At 34.9% G+C, this 22,674-nt stretch overlaps 1 protein-coding gene across 8 annotated transcripts in view; it reads right to left on the reverse strand.

The window, feature by feature from the left end:
- The window catches only part of XRCC4 (X-ray repair cross complementing 4), a 393,136-nt gene that overhangs the window by 188,105 nt on the left and 182,357 nt on the right, over positions 1 to 22,674 (reverse strand). For all 8 annotated transcript variants that reach the window (XM_074207876.1, XM_074207874.1, XM_074207871.1 and 5 more), the window contains one exon: positions 1,994 to 2,160. In XM_074207876.1, the coding sequence (XP_074063977.1) occupies positions 1,994 to 2,160 (167 nt within the window). The remainder of the gene's footprint in view (positions 1 to 1,993; positions 2,161 to 22,674) is intronic.

Here is a 22,674-nt window from a genome sequence, read left to right on the forward strand (position 1 = left end):
ATTTACGTTTCTGGCATGATAACATCAATTATTAATCACAAAATATAATCTACAAATTATTATTTCCTGTTAGGAATTCCTTCTGTTTTCTGTTTAGTTATCTAACCTGGTGGTTGGATGTGCATCTGTACTATAAAGCACTACTAAACTGGAGTTGCCTGTCTAGTGGCCTAACTAAACCTGTTTTCCCCACTCAAACTATATTAAAGGATGGTGAAATATCTAATGTAAATTTTCTATCAGAAATCTCTCTTAAGCTCAAGGAGTTGGAAAAAACAAACAGAATTCTAAGACAAGAAATAGTGGAAAGAATTAAAAAGATTGTTTAAAGTTTATAGTCAATATCAAAACAAAAGAACTATTCAAAGATGTTGATATTTGTATAATAATAATAATTTGTAAAAACAAAAAAATTGGAAGAGATCTAAATATTTGTCTGACAGGGGAATGGTTAAAAGAACTGCTGTCCACCAGTAAGTGAAAATTTCACCTTTGTGAAATAAGTCATAAGAAAAAAATAACAGAAAAAACACATTACCTATGATCACATGAGGAAAAGTGAATGAAAATAAGTAAACAAAATTTTTCCCCAAAGAAGAGATGAAAAAGAGGTATTGCATTCTTTCCATAGATAAGGGGGGGCTAAGGTTGAAATGTTAGTTAGTTTGGCAGAACTGCTCCTTTTTTGCCTTTTTTTAATTTGATAAAAAGGATGACTATGAAGGTATAAAAGTAAATAAGAATATATGGAGTAATGTGATATTAAAAAATAATCAACACCATTTAAATGTAAGTCATCTCTAAATTGCCTTATCTAATGTCCTTGTCCCAAACCTCAGTCTTCTTGACTCTCTGCAGATACCCAGTTATTATATGTGACCCCTCTTATGGGAGCCAAGCTAGATCTTTTTTTTTCTTCTCTATACTCTCTTACTTGATCTCAGTTCCCCTGCATTCAATAATCATTTTCATTCAAATGGTTCTCAGATCTAGTTTTCAAACCCTAGTTTCTCTCTTAAATTTCTATACTATACCACCAAACACAAATTAGGTATTTCATTTTTTAATAATTTTATTTAAGGCAATGGGGTTAAGTGGCTTGCCCAAGGTCACACAGCTAGGCAATTATTAAGTGTCTGAGGTCACATTTGAACTCAGGTCCTTCTGACTCTAGGGGTGGTGTGATATCCATAGACCACCTAGCTGCCCCAAAATTATATATTTCAATCAAGATTTTTAAAAGGTATCTCAAACTCAATTGTGTCCAAAATAGAACTCTAATGTAATGTCATACATACACTGCTCATTTGAATAAAGTACTTTAAATGTAAATAGTTACAAGTAAATTAAATTGTTTATATTTGTATTTAGTAAGAAATTTCTGTTTTTGTTTGTTTTTAAGGTGTTTAATAAATGGTTTTTCATTGACTGATTTGATAGTGGTCAATACCGTTACGCTAAGGTAACTTATAATGTAAACTGAGAAAATAGAGAACCTTGTAATTTCTGACATGTCTGCTTCCTTGACACACTTCCTTTTAATGAGAAATTCCTAATGAAATTTTTAATGATTTCAAAATAAATGAGTAGTGGCTAGGTGTCACAGTGGGTAGAGCACCGGCCTTGGAGTCAGGAGTACCTGGGTTCAAATCTGACCTCAGACACTTAATAATTACCTAGCCACAGGCCTTGGGCAAGCCACTTAAGCCCATTGCCTTGCAAAAATCTAAAAAAATAAAATAAAATAAAATAAATGAGAACCACTGGTAGAAAAATTTTGACTGGGAAAAATTTGTTACATTCTATTCACTGAGAGAACATCAGCTAGAAAAGGCTTATCTAAAATTCAATATTAGATAAGGAATGACTTTGGTACCCACAACTAAGCGAAACATTTATTATAAGTCAAAGCTTAACTTTAAAAATACATATGAATTCACAAACACATGATGTTTCTAAAGCTATTCTACAAATGTGTCCTAGATGTACCCACCGATTTTGGACATCATTCCAATCCCTCTGAAGTATCTCATTCTCTCTCTGCAGGTGTTTGTTCTTGGCAAGCTGGTCAGCCATACAATTTAGACAATAGCTCAGCAGTTCTTGAATGACTTCAGCTGGGTTTGAGACCTTTTGCAGGTTAAGTGATCCAAGAATAAACTAGGACAAAAGGAAAAGTTGAGTTAATTTCTGGAGACTAAAAAATTAAGCAATCTGGTTTTAAATTCAAGGTGTTTTGGTTTTTGATTTTGTTTTATACAGTGATAAAATGTAAGGCATAAATACCACTTCACTTGAACATTTCAGATGTTAGGGAGAATTGCAAATATTTTACCAAATTCATTTTTCCTGTTCATGTTTATAACAGTAATGAAAGTATAACCTAATAGCAGTGGTTTCTTAAAACCTTTAAAGGACTCACCAAAAAACCCCAGCATACTATCTTTGCCAAGAAAGGGCAGTTATTGTTGTTCCGTTGTGTTTTACTCTTCGCAACCCTATTGAACTTTTCTTGGCAAAGATACTAAAGTACCTTTTTCCCTCTCCAGTTCATTTTACAGATGAAGTGGAGCAAACAGGGTTAAGTGACTAGTAAGTGTCTGAGGTCAAATTTGAACAAATGAGTTTTCTTGACTTCAGCCCTGGTACTCTATCCAGTGAACTACCTATTTGTCCAACAAAAGGACAGTTTTGTTGTTTGTTACCAACCTAATTTGCATTCTTCTTATTCAGTTAAAAATGCTCACCCCAACATTTTAATGCTAATGTCTGATAAGGTATATGGGAAGGGCTTAATGAAGTTTAACATTCCTCAAAGAAAGATTTTTTTAAAAATAGTTATAGTTCAGAAAAAGGGAGAGTTGTAACATATCAGTAATATTAACACTATACAACTACTAGTCCTATGGTATTGAAGAGGATCATACCAACCAACCAATCACAACTATGTTTATTATAATATAATAATAATAATATTGCACAATTATATTTATTATAATGAAGGGGTACATTGTGCAAGGCATCCTTCTCATTTGCTTTATCAGAATTGTTCCATCCCAGAGCCTGATTTATTGGAAACAGAACTATGGAGATGGTCTGACTGTTGTGACATTCTCATGGTCTTCAAGGGTTTCAATTCGTCCCATATCAGTGAGGCACCATAGCACATCATCAATGCCAAGTAAGTTAGGTGAAGAAAGAATTGGACAGTTGGGTACATTCTAACCTGCTCTTGATGCATCAATCATCAGTATGGTGTTTCCTCTCAAACCTTCCATTTTTGAATTGTGAGTTATCAGTATGATACAACTGACAATAGCTTTAAGACTAGGGCAATACCAGCTTACCATTAATAGGGCTATATTGCTCTGTTGTTAAAATTCACTCCCTAGACTCGCTCTTATCAGACAATGCCAGAACCACAAAGCTTTCAAAGGCACAGGTCCCTCTCTTGGGGTGAACCCATTCCAGGGTGGCCCTGACCTTCACAAAGAAAAGAGAACACTCTCCCTGGGGTTCCCACCTGCTTCTCTGAGATTGGCAGCATTAACACACTGGTTACCTCATGGTGTTTGTCTGAGCCACTCCAGATTAGGGGATCTGAACATGATTCCCTTTAGATCAGCAAATGGCTGTGGAGACCATTTATAGCTCCCTTTGGAATGGCACTGGCCTAACACTCTGGACTGACCAACCCATGTTCATCTGCTGTTCACATAGAACTCTTCTCCATTTCAGACTTAAAAGTTCTTGTTTGATTATTTGCTGCTATCACCAAGGTAAATATTAACACTATACATGAAAAACGAAAAGGAAATGTCATGTACTTCAGTCCTACACATAAAAATCAATGTCTAAAACCATAAAAAAGAACAAATTAAGTATGTAGTGATATGTTTTAGGTTTGCTTCGAGGGCTTTTTAAATCTGAACTATGATTTTATCAAGACAGGGGAATGCTAAGTAAGGAAATTGCCTACAATGATAGATACAGAACTCCTTCTGTTGCTGACTTCATATCCTTGAAAAATTGCCTCAGGGGACAAAGGATTAAGTGACTTGTCATAGAGTCAATTTGTTAGAAGCAGGACTTGACATAAGATCTTTCTGATTCCAAAGTCTATCTCCTTCACTAGTGATGCCAAACATAAATAGAAACAGGGGTCTTTAAAGCAGTACATAAGGATTGCTGGCCATATCTTGACTTAGAAAAATCACATTTTAACATCATCTATGTTCTATTATATTTTTGTTTCATTAAATATTTCAATCTAGTTCAGGCAGCACTCCAGCTGCAAGGTAGCCTGCAGTCATATATTTAAAATCTCTATATTATATTACGCTACCTCTCTATATAGTTATCTCTTCCACATCTTGGGAGTTGGAATGTGATACCCTTGTGATTTGGAAAATACACATAAAAATTTTTGATCTTCCCTCATATCACAGAAGAACACTGAACTACTATGGTGTTAAAAGTTAATATATATATATATTATATATTTATACATATATATATATATATACATATATATATTATTTATTTCTGAGTTTCTAAACTTTTTCTGTGTCATCTGAAGCTTCCACAAAACTCCCCCAAATTCCCATTTATTTCTTATGTCGACCCTTCATATACTGACACTGTGATGGGGAGAGTCGTGATTGTGGAAGGGATTAATACATTATACAGAAGCAAATGATGAATCAGTGAATGAATGAATGAAAATTTTTGTTAAGCATTTTAATGTGTAAAGCATTGTGTTTAATTTTTAAGAATTCAAAATTTATAGCAAGTTAGTCCCTGCTCTCAAAAAGCTCACACTATTGGAAAGAGACAACTATGGTAGGAGGTTTCAAGGGCACAGCAATTGGAAAGGCCCTTATGATGCAACAATAAAGGAGATAGAAATCTTTCTTAATGTCATTTCCTCTGATAAAACAATATCTGTGTCTGATAATGTCAAGGACCTTGGTTTCATGAACTTCTTTTCTAAGTGTTCGGTAGCTATGGTGACTAAACTTGGAGCACACATAGATTATCAGACTGACTCTCCACAAGGGTTGCTCCCCTGGTGATGTCAGGGGAGATTGGAAACAGGAAGTAGGATAGGTGGAAGATAGAGGACTCTTTAAGTTGCATCTCCTTGGTACAAACTGGTTGAATATTGATGTAGGTGGTGGTAGGTAGCAGATGTAGGTGGATAGCATCTCCACAGGTTGCTACCCTAAGTGAAGTTGGACAAGAAGGGATTGGGGGAGGAGGAGAGAGAGTGGAAGTCAGAAGCAGGGATGGTGATCGAGGCAGCAATGATATTATAAAGGCTCTCAGTTTTCTTGTCCTTTGGTGTCAGCTGGTCAGTCAGTCTATGGGGAAAAGAATAATAGACTCCTTTCCCACAGAGCTTGCTCCCCTAGAAAATGGATGCTAGACCCGAGGAAAGCAAAGTAGGAAGTCTCAGGGCCATTGTTATTCCTGAAATTCATGAGCTCATGGTCTGAAGGGGTACTGTGCTCAGGTGGTGGTAGTTTCCCTCTCCTGACACATGCTGCCTTGCTGCTTCAGCAAGACTGGTTTGCAGGGCCCTATTAGTGACAGTTGTTGGTGAGATCTGAACCTTATGATACAATTAGAAAAAGACCTTAATGCAATGCCTGACACATAGCAAATACTTAATACTTATTGACTGACTGGAACATCTGTCTTCTGCTTTTTCTGAAAAAACTGAAATATATATTTGCGTGTATTTGTCTATGTATATGCATATATTTGACTCCTAAGGTAAGAGAATTTAGTCGATCATTAAATCACAAATTTCAGAGATCATTTAGTCCAATCATCTCATGAACTGAATGAATGAAAAAGCATTTAATAACCATTTGCACAGAGTTGCATACTAAGTTAGTGTCAAATCCAAGATATAAAAGACCAGGCATCTATCAGCTAAATGATCCAAAATGCCATATATGATTGTAGCAGAGAACATTTCCTAAATGGACAACTATTGAAGAATACATCATCTTTTAAAACAATTTAAATAATAATTATATGCATACATATATAAAATGTCTATGAAGATGAGATTCAGTACCTTGTAAGAGTAAAGAGAGTATTGGACCTATTCTCATAGAGAGCTGAGTTCAGATAAGAGCAGGAAGACTTACTGAGTAACCTTGAACAACCTTCTTAAGTTCATTGGTAGGTGTACTTCTGATAGGTAGTCTAAATTGGTGATATGGCTGTGTTGAGAATTGAAAAGAATAGGAAATTGGGCAAAATTGCCTTTGAGAAATTATGAGTTCAATGAAGCCGATATCAAAAAGTCTAGAATAACAGTTATGCTATGTAGCAAAGAATCTTGCAATAAGAATAACAGTTATGCTATGTAGCAGAGAATCTTCCAATAACAATCTCAGAAGAATCAACATTTCAGTTGCCCCAAAAGACAACAAAAATTGAGCCATAGTGGTTCAAGTGTCACCACATATTTCTAACAATGATTTGTTTATAATATGTAGTATTAAAAAAACCATTAAGGATGTGCATGACTCAAAAGAGAGGTGCTAAGTGATGTCCTGGCACCTCCCAAAATATTAAAATAACTAGAAGTTTAAATAAACATTAGGTGGGACCTCCTGGAGGGTCACTGATATATGTCAGCATCAGATATATGTTACACCAATAAGATCATGGATTTGTTCAAGTATTAAAATACTGTTTCACAATTATTCAGCTGTTCTAGTTTTTCATGAGTTGTAATTTGAGGATTTATTTTTTTAAGTCCTATATAGGATGACAATTAAAATTTTATTTAAAGTATCAGAAATATATATATATATATATATATATATATATAATTTTAAAACTAAAAATTCAGAGGCTAAAAGTTAAATGACCCACTTATTTCTTTCCTTTGAGTGTAAAAGTAAGACACTTAACAATAAGCTACTTTGAAACCCATATATATTGTCACTTGAATAAACTACTGAAGAGAATAGAAACAAAGATCCAGAGAGGGGGAAAATAGAAATAGAGAGCTCCTTATTTATGTTGGGGGGGGGCAGGGGGGAAGGTTGGCTAAATGTGGGAATGAGTTGCATTCGAAGGTTTTTATTTTATCCTTTTTTCACATTTAATTATAAGTATTTTTAATTATCTTAAGAAAACCGTGTCAAAGATTTTTTTTGTTTCTAAATTATATAGTATTTCAGAATCTATGGATCATCTACATAGCATAATTTTACATTTTTTTCTGAAGAGAACGCTATTAAATAATGCTTTTTAAAATATTTGTTAAGATTCATTTCCAATAATGTAGATGCTGAGGAATAAATTAGTCAGTTTACAAAAAAACATAAAGACTGGCAAAAGTCACTAGTTGTGACCCCATTTCTCTTGAGTACCATTTTTAAATGATGTCAAGTAGTTCTTAGATCTTGCAACTATTTGGATTTGTAGCTCTGTGGAGTGGGCCTCTTTGGCTGATTTATGTTCATTAACTTGTTACATCTTCTCAAAGAAAACCTTAAAGAGTTCTTACTTAATATTTCAGAAACCCTACCAGGAGTCTCAAGGATCATTTGTCTATATTGTGACAACTTTTATTAGTTTTTTTTCCTTCATTCTGTTTAAAGAAAAAACAATAGACCTTTTTTCTTCTTCAGAATATAATACTGAATGTTAGGACACAGAAATATGAGTTCAATTAGGAACACTATCATTTCTATGGTTTGAAAAATGTTTTTTATTTTACTTTTCTTTTTTCAGTCACTATAGTTCATATAATCCATCCCTTTGGTTAATTCTTTTATTTTTCTCCTTTCTTATCAACCCTATATTTTATATCACTAAAAAGTATTTGCATTTGAATTATCTCATTTTATCTTCATAAGAAATCTTTAAAGTAGAAAAGCATAATATGTAAACTATATTGTAGCAGAAAATAAATTTAGACCAGAATCTGACACTATTTTCAATCACAAATGGATAAATTAAAAGGAGAATGGCAGGTTACAGCTTTTCTTGGGGAAGAATACATAACCAGTCAAGGAATGAAGATTATTTAAAAAAAAAAAGAAAGAAACTGATAGTTTTCATTTTTACAAAATTCAATAATCTAACAAAATAAAATTAATGCAAATAATATTAAAATAAAAATATAAAAAGGAGAAAAATCTTGCCTCAAAATATACTTGATAAGAGCATAAAATCCAAAATTTGGAGAATATTGACACACATTTCTAAAATGGAGTCATTTTCCGATAGATAAAGGTAGAAAATGATAAGTCAAAAGAAATACAAACTATAGTCATCTGAAAAAATGTTCAAAGGCACTGAAATAATAAAAATTAAGATATCGTTTCATATTTTTTCAAATCCATTAACTTGGCAACAATGGGAAAAAATTTGATATTGAAGGAGTTGGAGACAGATAAGCAGTATGATCCATTTTCGGTGAAGTCATGAATTATTAGAATAATTGTTTTGGATGAATAATTTAAAATTAAGAAAATATTTAGAATAATGTAATATTTCTTCCTTTAAACCACCTAATATCTTTTCCTTTTACATAGATGTGGTCACATCATTTCTCTGCTCAAAGCCTTTCACTCACTTATTGCTATTATCAAAGTTTAGAGAAGCTTGGAATTTAAGTTCTCATCACCTCATCTTTCTGGCATTATTTCATTATATTTCTCTCAAAATACTTTGAAGTAAATCCAAATTGGGCTATTCATTGTTTCTCATTTATGCCCTAACATCTTCTAGTTCCAAATCTTTACTTAAGCTATTCAAAATTTTCTTAGTATCTGCCTCTGGGCCTTTTCCTTCCTCTGCTTGGAGAGGAAAGGAAGAAGGGTGGACATGGGAGAACTCTTAGATCCTTCCTTTTAAGGAGAAGCCCCAGGTCAATCACTTTAACATTTCTCATCTAGTTGAACTCCTATATTTCTTCATTCTTCTCTTCCCTAGGCTCCCTCTTCTTTTCTTCCTTCTCTACGAGAGAGAGAGAGAGAGAGAGAGAGAGACTGAAAGAGACAGAAAGAAATGTGGGTGAGTGATATCTTCTGCCATTTTGAGTTCCTCTTGAAGATAGAAACTGCCTGCTGCCTATCTCCAACAATTTAGAATTTGACATATAGTAGACACCTAATAATTGTTACTGACTGACCTCATCAAGTTTCTGCCTATTTGTTAAATTCTTATTCAGTCTTTAAAACAACTGGATCACAAGGTATGAGAATTGAATCAGTGTTCAGCAGCTTGCTAGTTGAACCCAGGCCTGAAAAATCAGTAATAATACAATGACAAACCTTACAAGGGGACATTCAGGTTTTGTGTGTGGATCTCAAAGAAAAGAGAGCATGATCTGTCCTGAATCAACACTTTCCATTTTAAAATAATTCTAGTAGTTATGAAGTTTCTCTTTCAATAAATTCTAAGTTTGACTCTTTCTAAACTCTTACCACTTTTTAATTTTTTAATTTAATTTTAAAATTATTTTATTTTAATTCATGGAATAAAACAAGCATTTCCATAACATAGTATAATATAAAAAAATGACTACATTTGAACTGTAAGAATCAAACAGACTAAGTCTGAATTTTCTCCCAAATGACATTCCTTCAAATACTTTTTAAATATGTTTTTTTTAATTATTATGAACCTGGCAATCACTGGAAAACATAAACAACATAAAAGATTGCAGAGGAATCCATGATTTTATTTTATGGATAAGTTTGGGAGTATATTTCAAATGGAATATGATTATTACAACACTGTCCTGGTTTGCCTTTGTCTCCTTCTGAACTTCCTTTTGTTTTATTCTGTTTATATTTCTTTTTTTTTTTTTTAGTTTTTTGCAAGGCAAATGGGGTTAAGTGGCTTGCCCAAGGCCACACAGCTAGGTAATTATTAAGTGTCTGATACCGGATTTGAACCCAGGTACTCCTGACTCCAGGGACGGTGCTTTATCCACTATGCCACCTAGCCGCCCCATTCTGTTTACATTTCAATGATCTATAGACCCTTCTTTTTCTTTTTTTTTGGCATCAAATTTCTTGAGACTTCTAGCTTATCTTTCTGCCAATAGGTGGGCACAACAACACATCATTCATGATCAGTCATTGTGTTGAACATAGATTTCATATCTTTCAGTTATTTTCCTTTTCCATATGTAGTCATATAAATTGTTCTTGCATTGCTCACTTCATTCCACATCAGCTCATAAAGTCCTCCCAAGTTTTTCCTAAAGCCAGAAGCCTTTCACATAATTAACAAATATCATGTGCTCCTTAGCAGAAGCTCCTTAAGCTTCTCAGCTTAAACATTCCTAGTTTTTCCCACATATTTTTCTATGGCATGAATTTGAAATCTTTTCCCATAATAGCTGGCTGTCTTCTAGATATTCTTAAGAATTTTTCCGTCATTTCTTTCCTAAAATGTGGTGTTCAGAACAGAAAGCTGCAGATGTGATTTGTGCTGAGTTAAGTACAGCAGATCTATCATCTCTTCCTTCCTGGAAGTTGTTTCTCTTAAGGTGGCTCAAACTCTCATTATTTTTCTTAGCTTCCATATATACTATTGATAGATATCAAACTTGTAGTACCCTAAAATTCCCCAGACCTTTGTCAGTTCTACTGTCTCATCATATATCTCTCATCTTACACTTGTAAAGTTTATTTTTAAAATGCAATGAAAACTTCACATTCATCCCTATTAAATGTCAGCTTATTAGATCTAATTTACCCTGTTTGGATTCTGACTCATCCAGTGTGTTAGGTAGCCTTCCCAGCTTTCTGTCATCTGAAAATGCCATGAGGAGGCCTATGCCTTTATCCAAGTCATTAACAAAAAGTATTAAACAGTACACTGTAGTAACAGGTGATTTTTCAGCCCCTTTTCTCTGGTTAAGTGGCTATATAATCTTAAAGAAATCACTCTGCCTAGTTCTTTCTTTCTAAAAATCAAAAGATTGGACTCAAGGCCTATAAGGTCCCTTCCATCTACAACACTCCATGAAAGACCACTTCTCCAAAAAGCCTCCCCTAGCTCAGAGAGAGGGAGGGAATAAACATTATAGTATCCTCTATGTTTCAGTAGGACTGAACACTGGGCTAATTATTTATTACAATTATTACAAATATTTCATTTAATCCTCATAATTCTATGAGGTTAGTGTTATTATCTGCAAGTTAATCTCAGACATATAATTAATAATGGAAAATCCTACTGCTCATAGGCTAGAGGTGAAAATGTGCAGTAAATGGATTTAGATATGCAGAGCTAAAGTTGCATCTGGATTACTTTATTAGGAGAAAAGAGAATAGAATTCTTTCTGGAAAAGAGGAAAGGGAAAAGAAAGGGAAAGGAATAAGCATTTATATTTGCCATATGCTATTTTTACCATTTTACAGGTGAGAAAATTGAGGCAAATGGAGGTTAAGTGACTTGCCCAGGCACACACAGCTAGTGTGTCTGAGGCCACATTTGAACTCAAATGTTCCTGATTCCAGGCCTAGTATACTATCTGCTGAACTGTAAATGTTTCAAGTGGCAGGAATGTAATGGAGGAGAGTGGGGGGGGGCAGAATGGACAAAGGGAAATGATCAAATTATCAAATGTTTCAATTTTTTTAAAAAAGTCTTTATTTTACCTCCATTTTGTAGCTAAGGAAACTAAGGCAGAGGTTAAGTGACTGAGGACTCATTGAACTCAATTTTTCATATCTTGCTGCTATCACAAAGGACAGGGATAATACACTGTATACAATGGATAGCTTGCAGGCCTGAAGTCAGGAAGGCTTCTCTCAGTTAAAATCTGGCCTTAGACATTTACTATCTGTATATCCCTAGGCAAGTCACTTAACATTGTTTTCCTCAGTACCTAATTTAAAATGAGCTAAAGAAGAAAATGTAAACTTCTCCTGTATTTTTTCCAAGAAAAACTATAAAATGGGATCATGAGTGAACATGAGTTAGATATGAGTGAACAACAACAACAATATTACTATCATACATAATCTCTATGAAAGTATGACTTATGTCTTATCTAAACTTTATAATTCCCTTAATATCTAGGAAAGTCTAAATAACAGAATGGCTTAATAAATATTTATTTATTGAATGTCAAAAATAATTTTATTTAAAATAAATACTTTGGTAAAATACTAAGGAATATTTAGTTTGGGAAATTATTTCAGGTAAAAATGTGAATAAATTAATTAATTAAACTGATTAAGCCATATTTTTCCTCTCAAATCAAAATAAAATAAATAAATAAAAAACAAAAGCTGGCATGAAAGTAATTTATGTGGAATCAGTTTAGGCAGAGATTCTTCATCTTTTCTTTGTCATGGACCCCTCTAATAATCTGGAAAAGCCAATGGATGCCTTCTCAGAATAGTTTTTAAATGCATAAAATAAAATATATAATACTACAAAGAAAACCAAATATCTTGAAATATAGTTCTCAAACAATAAAAAGACAAATTCAGAAACCCCAGGTAAGAATTCTAGGTAGAGAGTACAGAAGTAAATTCCAGCAATGACAATGTCTCCTAGAGGTAAATGTTAGTGTATTCTTCTTTTAAGTTTTTACACTATGTCACTTTAAGCCAAAATAGAGTGACAAATTAAGCTCATTTTATTTTTAGAAGTCAGATTATACTATGAGCAAAATGTGAACCCAGAAAAATGACACCAAATTATCTCATTATCACAACTGCCAGACAGCTTTGACTAAGACAGACATTTTCAGAAAGGAAGCCATTTTTCACTTGAAAGCTTTATTCAGGCAAAAGGGTTAAAGTGCTCATGCCACACTTGGATCATGAGCATAGTGACTGTGGGAATCCAACAGAAAAGAAAATGGAAATAATACTTTTCTACATAGTATGATAAAAAATAAACAGCTGCTAACACATCACTGCAGCTACAAGGATTTTTGCAAAGAAGAAGTCAAATCTATTCAATTGAATTTCCTAAGAACATTTAAAAAATACATTTTGCTCATTTGTTCATTTCATTACCAAGAGAAGCACCTATCTAAAATTGGTTTCATTTGCTAAATTTAATGTCTTTCTGGGCCTATAATAAAAGTCAATAACTTGACTGGTTCTAAATTATAAAAAGAAAATGGAAGTTTACCATAATTAATAAGAAAATTCAAGATCCCAAAGGGTTTCCATTTGACATATGCTGTCTTTCTACATGCTCCTTTACTCCAGATGTTTCAACTACCATCTCGGTCTGTTCAGGCATCTCTCAAATGTACATCTCCATTTATGAGTTTTAATGTCTCATTTTCCTGCCTACTAGGCCCTTTCTACCTCAAAGTCTACCTTAATGAGAAGGCATGGGATAATGCTGGACTGAAAGGTCAGGAAGATCTGGATTTAAATCCCTCCTCAGAGACTTAGTAGTGTCGAAACTAAAAAAGTCATTTAACCCATCTGTTCCTTAGTTTCCTCATTTGTAAAGTGAGGAGACCCTATTCAATGGTCTTCTCATTTCTCAAGCTCTTTTACTTTTGGATTTCTCTGCCCTACTCCAAGGACGACATGGCTTCATGATCTCATCAGCACTGTACTACATTTCATCACTGCCCATACACAATAATAAATGATTTTACTATTACCTGCAGTTGAGTCCCAGATCTTCATTTCTTTTTTTTTTTTTTGCAAGGTAAATGGGGTTAAGTGGCTTGCCCAAGGCCACACAACTAGGTAATTATTAAGTGTTTGAGACCGGATTTGAACCCAGGTACTCCTGACTCCAGGGCCGGTGCTTTATCTACTACACCACCTAGCTGCTCCCTAGATCTTCATTTCTAATCCTCTTTTGTCACCTAAATTTCAGTCTTACACCTGGCAGTTTGACATCTCCAAGGGAATGCCCTATTTTCAGTTTAATGATCATTTATTTACTCTGTACAAGTCACTCTGGTAGATTTGGGGGATATGAAGATGCAAATAAAGTAATTTTTTGATCTCAAGGGGATCCAAATCTACTAATTGTTGGTTGTTGTTCTTCATTCTCCAAGAAGAGCAAAATGACATCACTATGTTGGGGTTAAGGTACAGTGTGCCCAACTGTGGCTGATCAAAGCAAAATGAGCTTAGAGGTTCTACAGCCCATATAAACATTTAAAATGAAGATGTCTCTAAATTTGCACATCACAAGTTTCTTTTGAGATTCCGAATTATGTTTTGATTATAGGATAGAGCACCTTCTTTGATATGGCCATACCAATCTCTGTATTCTTGTGCCAGTATCTTCCATGTCTCTCAATCAATTCCTAAATTCTTCAGAGAGAACTTGAAACAAGTATTCAGGAAGACTAGTATCTTTGGAGTAACAATTTCCAAGCCCTTTTCAGGTCTGCTTTGCTCCGTTGGTGTTCACCTGATTAACCCAATTTGCACCATTTCAGCAGACAGACTAACCTAGGTTAAGGATAAGATGAATCTCAAATTTATCAGGGAGATGGAGGGGGAAGTGTGTATCCCAAGTATATTAAGACTTCCCTAGACAGAATGAGTGAATGAGAACAGTTTGTTCCAACAACCATGAAAGTGGCTGAATCAGGTGATATGGAGCACTAAGAGCTTGATAAGACATCAAAAACACCAATGTTATCTACTGAATACCAAGCTAGTATCAATCATTGTGGACTTTGATGATGCTGAGTGAGACTAGAAATTTTGAGCAACTCTGCCTCACTTAAATCCAATTTACTCACAAGTCAAAAACATCATCCATACTGTTCTACTGTTTAATAATAATAATAATAATAAACTATGTGATTTAGTTGCATATAAAAATATGATAAAGACACTCTCCAATAATAGTAATACATCAAAGTCAAGACAACTCTAACTTTTATCTCATAAGGTAACTTTCAATTGAGATAAGAAAGCTGACAAGTATTTTTTGGAACAAGATAGGGGTGCTATATTTGTTGGAATACTAACTCATTTCTAGCTAGTAGTGGCAAAGTAGATATGGCTTGCAAATTTTGTTTAAAATCTCAAACTAATTTAATTTTTTTTACTTAAAAATATTCAATGTTCTAGATAATTTATATCATCTATATTAGTTCAATCAAAATGGAGGGGGAAAAACATGCTTGGATCTAACTATGGAGATGTAAACTACAAAGATTTTTAAGATGATGTAGTATGTAAAATTATTCTCATAGAATATAAATATTTACTGGATATGTGCCTGGTATTAAATATGTAATTATATTATATCAGTCTAGTCACTGAAAATTACACAAACTTCTTCTATAGCCTATTGTAGACAATTTTATATCTTCATGATTATTCTACCTATTTACTGTACATTATTTAGGAAAGATACCATTCAATGGAATAGAAAAATCTTGGGCTTGAAATCAGAAAAAGTTGCATTTTGATCATGCCTCATATCTCTGTTTGCTCAGTTTGATCATCTGAAAAATGAGAATAATAATAGCACCTAGTCCACAGTCATTGTAAAGATCAGATAAGTTAATATTTGTAAAGTACTTTGAAAACTTTAAACCTCACTATAAATATGAGATATTATTCTTCATTTCTTTATGACTGGGAATCTCTAGAATAAATTAGTTAGTTGACACCCAGAATGGTTAAGCAATTTGTATCAAAGAAAAGTCAAAAATCATTTGTAGAAATTAGAGATATAATTCTCTGCCCAAAAGATTCTCTCACATACTCAGACCAAAAGAAGTTAGAGGAAAGGGGATTCTAGATATGATCTGAAAAGACTATATAGATAGGGGAGCCTAGGTGATGGAGTGGATAGAGCACTAGCCCTGGAGTCAGTAGTACCTGAGTTCAAATTTGGCATCAGACACTTAATAATTGCCTAGCTGTGTGACTTTGGGAAAGTCATTTAACCACATTGCCTTGCAAAAACAAAAACAAAAGACTATATATAGCATTCAGAATCATAAAACAAAGATTTAGTAACTCAAAGTAAAAAATAGCAAAATTTTTGTTTGAGTTGCAAGTTATTCTCAGATATATAATTAACAATGGAAAATCATATTGTCCATCAATTAAAGGTAAAAAGCGAAGGTCTCAGGTCAGTAAATAAATTTAGATATGGTAAAGCTAAAGTTCCTTCTGGATTATTTTGTTAGGATAAAAGAGAAGAATTCTTTCTGGAAAAGAGAGAAGGGGAAAGGAAGGAATAAGCATTTATATATTCCAGATATTATTTTTACCCCCATTTTACAGTTGAGGAAACTGAGGCAAGTGAATTGCTCAGGGACACATGGCTAGTAAATATCTAAGACCCCATGTGAACTTAAATGTTCCTCATTCCAGGCCCAGCACTCAATATGATGCAGGGAATTATGGGCATGAAGGAATATTGTAATTGGAAACAAATTTTGTAATCTTTTTCTGCACTTGACCTTTACTTACTGGTCATGTACTCACCAGTGAGTCAATTTAGATGCTAGATTATGTAGGAGGGATAGCATGTCACATTAAATTAACTAGGGGTTCATCCTACTATCACACCTCCTATAGCAATCTATCCAATACAAAACCGTTACACCCCAAGATGCCATCCTTCCCATAGATCCAGAAAGGGTATTTAAGGAGGAAATGAATTTCTAAAGTTCAAGTTAATCAGCCACTGGCCTGCCTGATTAGGTTGCTGTGTACAAAACTACATGGCCTTTAAACAACTTTCACTCTCTCTTAATCTAATGATTTTTAACTTGATGAACTTTAACACTCTTAAACTTATTGTTTCTAACTTGAAGAATTTAACTCTTAATTCTATGGTCTCCAACTTGAATCCAATTTACTCACAGAACAAAAGCTATTACTCATAACCATTCCTCAAAGACCTGTAGTAACAGACAAGTGATGAAGCAGCAGGAGCAGATACACTGGGAGCTGTAGTCATAATCCATACACACAGGAGGCACAGGCATAGAGTTGTTTCCCCATTGAAAGCAGCAATGAGATTTGGCAGCCACCTGGGTGACAGAAGTCCTTTTAAGAACTGCACTGCTCACTTCTTGATGTGAAAAAGGGGCTAGAAAATGTGTCCTAAAAATTGTCTGCTTACTCAAACATGGCCTGATTACCAGGGCAGGCAGGAATCCCACAGTGTGGTTGAGACACCAAAAATCTACAAAAACAACTTCAAAGAAGAATCCACTCACCATTGGTGCATGGAATGTGATCACACTCATCGACAATACAAGATCCAATAGACCTGAAAGATGAACGGCTATTGTTGCAAGAGAACTCAGCAGGAATTCTATCCAAATAGCAGCCCTGAGTGAAACAAGACTGGCAAATGCAGGTCAACTTACTGAAAATGGAGCAGGATCCATGTTTTTCTGGAGTAGCCTCAGTGAAGGGGAACACCATAAACCTGGGGGATATTTTGCAATCAAAATTAATCTAGTCAAGAGTCTTGAATACCTACCAAAAGGAATGAATGGCAGGCTCATGATAATGACATTGCCACCTCTAGGAAAATGCCATGCCACCATCATTAGGGCCTATGCTCCCACCATGATGAACACTGATGAAGTTAAAAGGACAAGCTTATATTCTGGATGATTTTAATGCTAGAGTAGGTTCAGATTACCAGTAATGGCAGGGAGTCCTTGGGAGGAATGGAGTTGGAAACAGCAACAGCAGTGGTCAGACTTGTGCATCTCATGACCTTCTCATCACAAACACTGTCTTCCCTTTACCTAAACGTTGTACCCTGGATGTACCCTCATAGCAAACATTAGCATCTAAAAAACTATGATTTTAAGCAGAAGAGACAGGCTATGAGAGTGACAAATGGAATTTGTGGTACACAGTGCTGGACTGATCACAAACTCATCCTTTCTAAGTCAAATATTCACATTCAACCAAAGTGGCTGATACAAGGAAAATGAATACTAAAAGAATTAAAGTCAAGAGTGTCTCTTTGAACAGGACCAGTTTGTTACTAACTTGGAGCCAACACACAGTTGACAACAAAGAAACAGAAAAAGAGTGGGTCACTTTCAGGAATCTGGTGTACAGCACTGAATTTGCTCATCTGGGTCAGAACACTTTCAAACACCAAGACTGCTTTGATGAAAATGATGGGGAAATACAGAAGCTGTTCAAGGAAAAACGAGAACTCCACAGGGTTTATCAGAAGGACAGTTCATCCACTTCTAAGAAGGCAATATTTAATTTCATCAAAAGTAAAGTATAAACAAAGCTTAGAGAGATGCAGACCCTTGGCTTAATAAAAAGGCAGATAAAATTCAATTTTATGCAGGTTATAACAAATCAAAATGCTTTTATGATTCCTTGAAGGATATTTATGGACCAAAGACCACTGGTGCATCTCAATTACTCAGTGCTGATGAATCTACATTGATTAACATTAGGGACATAATACTAGAGAGATGGGCTGAACACTTCTTAACAGACACTCATCAGTCAAATGCAGAAGCCATTGATCATTTACCTCAAGTTGAAGTCAATTAGTCCCTAGCTGAAGTTCCAACTGAAGAAGAGGTTTTGAATGCTATTAAGTTCCTTTGAAGTGACAAAACACCTGGTGCTGATTCTATCCTGGCTGAGCTCTACAAATTTTCCAGGTTATATGGCATGAAGAGGTTATCCCCCAAGAAATCAAGTATGCTTCCAAAGTCTGTTGCTGTAAAGGTAAAGGAAATAGATTCTCCTGTGATAATCACTGGGGTATTTCTCTTTTAGCCATTGCTAGTAAGATTCTTGCCAGTCTTTCTCAAATAGGCTGATTCTTTGCCTGAAAGATGGTCATCTCCCAGTGCGAGAGAGTCAATGTGGCTTCAGAAAGAGTCGAAGAACAGTCGATACGGTGTTGGCTGCCCAACAACTCCAGGAAAAATGCCAGGAACAGAATAGAGATCTGTATACAACATTTGTAGATCTGACCAAGGTCTTTGATATCATCAGTCATGAGGGTTTACGGAAAATTATGCCAAAATTTGGTTGTCTGGAGAAGTTCATCAGTATGAGACGTCAGTTTCATGACAGTGTGGTTGCCCAAGTTCTAGATAATAATAGATGATACTTTTGAGATTTTCTACTCACCAATGGGGTGAAATAAGAATATGTACTTGCTCCTATACGTTTTAGCATGATGTGTGCTGCCCTGTCATCAAATGCCTTCACTGGAGGGCCAGAGCTAGCTCAGTATTTGGGAGACTCTGAAGGAAAGTGTGGGAGAGAAGATGTATTAGATTGATTACCAAACTGAAGATCTAAAGAGCCACTGTGCTGATCTCATTGCTATATGCCTGTGAAACCTGGACAATCTACCAGTGCCATATCAAGAAACTGAATTGCTTCCATTTAAATTGTCTTAGGAAGATTCTGAAGATCACAGGGAAGGAGAAGATACCAAACACTGAAGTCCTTTCTTGAGCTAAACTGCCTAGCATTCCAATATTAGTACTGAGAATACAACATGATGGGCTGGACACATTGTTAGAATGTCAGACATATTTTTGCCAAAAACTATTTTATGGAGAACTCATACAAGGCAAGTGCTTAGAAGGGGGTCAGAAGAAACAATACCAAGGCACCCTGAAGGTCATATTGAAAAACTTTAGAATTGATTGTAAAGCAAGGAAGGAACTGGCACAGGACCACCCAGCATGGCATGTCCTCATCAGTGAAGGTGCTGCACTCTGTGAGGAAGGCAGAATTGAAGCAGCTTAAAGGAAATGTGACATACATAAGTTTAGAGTACCCACCCTAGGTGTTCACATGGACTGTGTCCAACCTGTATTAGAGCATTCCAAGCTCCTAGTGGTCTGATCATCCCCAGTCAGACACACTGTAATTTGTCTCGAACATAGTGATGTCATTTTGGTCTTCTTTGACAGTGAAGGATAAGAATCAACCAACCAACCAACCAACCAATCAACCACTTGAAGAACTTAACTTTCTTAATAATCTCATGGTCTCTAACTTGAATAACTTAATTCTTAATTTTATGGTCTCTAACAAATTGAAGAACTTAACTCTCTTAATCTTAAAGATCTAACCTACTAATTCACATTGAATCAGCTGGCCTGCATTATTGAACGACCATGCCAAAAACTTTGTGGTCTTTAAGGAACTCTTAGCTATCACTCACTTTATTTTGGGTTGTAATGACTTTTTGATATATCTGTATTTTCTTTTGCAACTACATTGTAGGATCAGAATCTGGAGTTCTTTAAGGTAAACCAGTGAATGCTCCAACAACATATCCACTGTACCACCAAATGTCTCTGGTAACAGAAATAATCAGGAGTTATGGGGAGGAAATGGACAAAGGGGAAAGAAAGCAGGGGAAAAAATAAGTTATCAAATGTTTAAACTCAAAAAACACTTTACTTATGAATGTAAACACTAAATAAAATGAGCATTTTCATATGCAACAATCGTACAATGGCATAATGGACAAAGTGCTAGGCCTAGAAGCAAAAAGACCAGAGTTCAAATTTAGCACCAGACATAACTAACTGTAGTAAATTATTGTTTTCCTGATTGGAAAATGGTATAATAATATTACAGACCTAGTAGGGGTGTTGGGAAGACTAAATAACTTCTGTAAAATGTTTTGCAAATATCAAAACTCTATGAAAATGCTGTTACTTGTGTATAATAGAAGAGAGGGGAAAAGACTGTTTATGAAACTGCAGCCCTCTATTATATAAAGTTTCCTTTTCTTTTAGAATATTTAATAAATTCATTCTGCCTTGGGCTGTCCTTTCTGTCCTCTAATTCTAACCAATTATCTGTCCATTATATATATACAGTATACACACATACACACACACACACACACACACACACACACACACTTTTCACTTCTAGGTATTGAATGTATATAAAAACTATATTTTTCACTACTGGGCCTATACCCCGAAGAGATTATGAAAAAGGGTAACAACATCACTTGTACAAAAATATTCATGGAAGCCCTGTTTGTGGTGACAAGGAATTGGAAATTAAATGAATGTCCTTCATTTGGGGAATGGATTAACAAACTGTAGCACATGTATGTCATGGAACACTATTGTTCTATTAGAAACCAGGAGGGATGGGAATTCAGGGAAGCCTGGAAGGACTTGCATAAACTGATGCTGAACAAGATGAGCAGAATCAGAAAAACATTGTACACCATAACAGCAACAGGGAGATGATGATCAACCTTGATGGACTTGCTCATTCCATCAGTGCAACAACCAGGGACAATTTTGGGCTCTCTTCAATGGAGAATACCATCTGTATCCAGAGAAAGAATTGTGCAGTTTGAACAAAGACCAAAGACTATTACCTTCAATTTAGAAAAAAAGAATTTATCTTATTACGCAATTTTGCTATGTCTTATACTTTATTTTTCTTCCATAAGGATATGATTTCTCTCTCATCACATTCAACTGAGATCAGTGTATACCATGGAAACAATGTAAAGATCTATAAAATACCTTCTGTGGGGGGTGGGGGGAGGGAAGCAAGAATGGAGGAAATTGTAAAACTCAAAATAAATAAAATCTTTCTAAAAGGAAAAAAACTATAGTTTTGTGTTGAAAGTGAGAAAAAGATTCATCTCCTTTACAAACAAAAGATCTAAGTCTGAATCCATTATATATTAAGCACCACATCATCTATATGAGTTGCTAAAAATTAACTCTCTTCTCTTTAACCTTCAGTACTCTCCATTCTCTATTGAATTTGCTGTTCTGCCTGATTTCAACTGCCCAGAGCAAGAGGCTCCTCCCAGACTAAACCCATCATCTCTAACCTCAGTACAGTGCTGTTAACTCAAGTCTTGACTGAGACCACTTCTCTCAGCCTCCTCTTCCCTAAGAAAGGAGGGTTGGAGGGTGGAGTATCAAATTCCTCTCAATTCCTTTCTTTATGGAAGGACAGAAATTGGTTATTTCTGCTCACTTCACTCTGCCTGGTTTCAGCTCCAAAATATCCCTATACCTTTCTCCCCTCTTTTTGCCTCTTTTTCTTTATTTTCTCTCCAAATTAGATTGTAAACTCCTGGAAAACAGCAACTATTTTTCTTTTCTAAAAACCATATCCCTAGTTTTTAGCCTAGTTCCTAGAACAGGGTTGATACTCAATAAATGTTTACTGATTTGGATCAGAAGTGACCTAAAATGGAGCTTCCTGGGTTTCAAGGGGTAGGAAGGGGGCTTATAACAACTGGAGGGGGTAGGAAGGGAGAAGCTATAAGACTACATTCCTCTCTACTTTGGGTCAGGGAGGAGCATTACCTTGGCAGGATGTAGCCTGATTTCAATGGAAAAGGAAGCAGGTAAGACAGTCCCTGTAGTTTTAGTGAAGAAATGAAAAGGAATACATGGGCTTTCCATCAGATTTCAAACTCTGAGCACTTTTAACAACCCCAAACTATCAAACAACTGAAGGAATTTTGTCGGTGATGATTATCATTTCAGAGCGTAGTTAACAATTTTCCCTAAGACAATTTAATATATATTTTTAAAAAGCACAATTTCACAGTTTCCATAGAAATTAATTTTAATCTATGAGAATGATCTAATATCATGACAAATTTTATTTTGATGTTTTGCATTTTTATTTAACCAACATTCTCTATTATGTATCTATTATAAGAAAGATGCTATAATAGTAGGAA

The sequence above is a fragment of the Macrotis lagotis genome, chromosome X (assembly GCF_037893015.1).
Source record: "Macrotis lagotis isolate mMagLag1 chromosome X, bilby.v1.9.chrom.fasta, whole genome shotgun sequence".
In the NCBI taxonomy this organism is placed as follows: domain Eukaryota; kingdom Metazoa; phylum Chordata; class Mammalia; order Peramelemorphia; family Peramelidae; genus Macrotis; species Macrotis lagotis.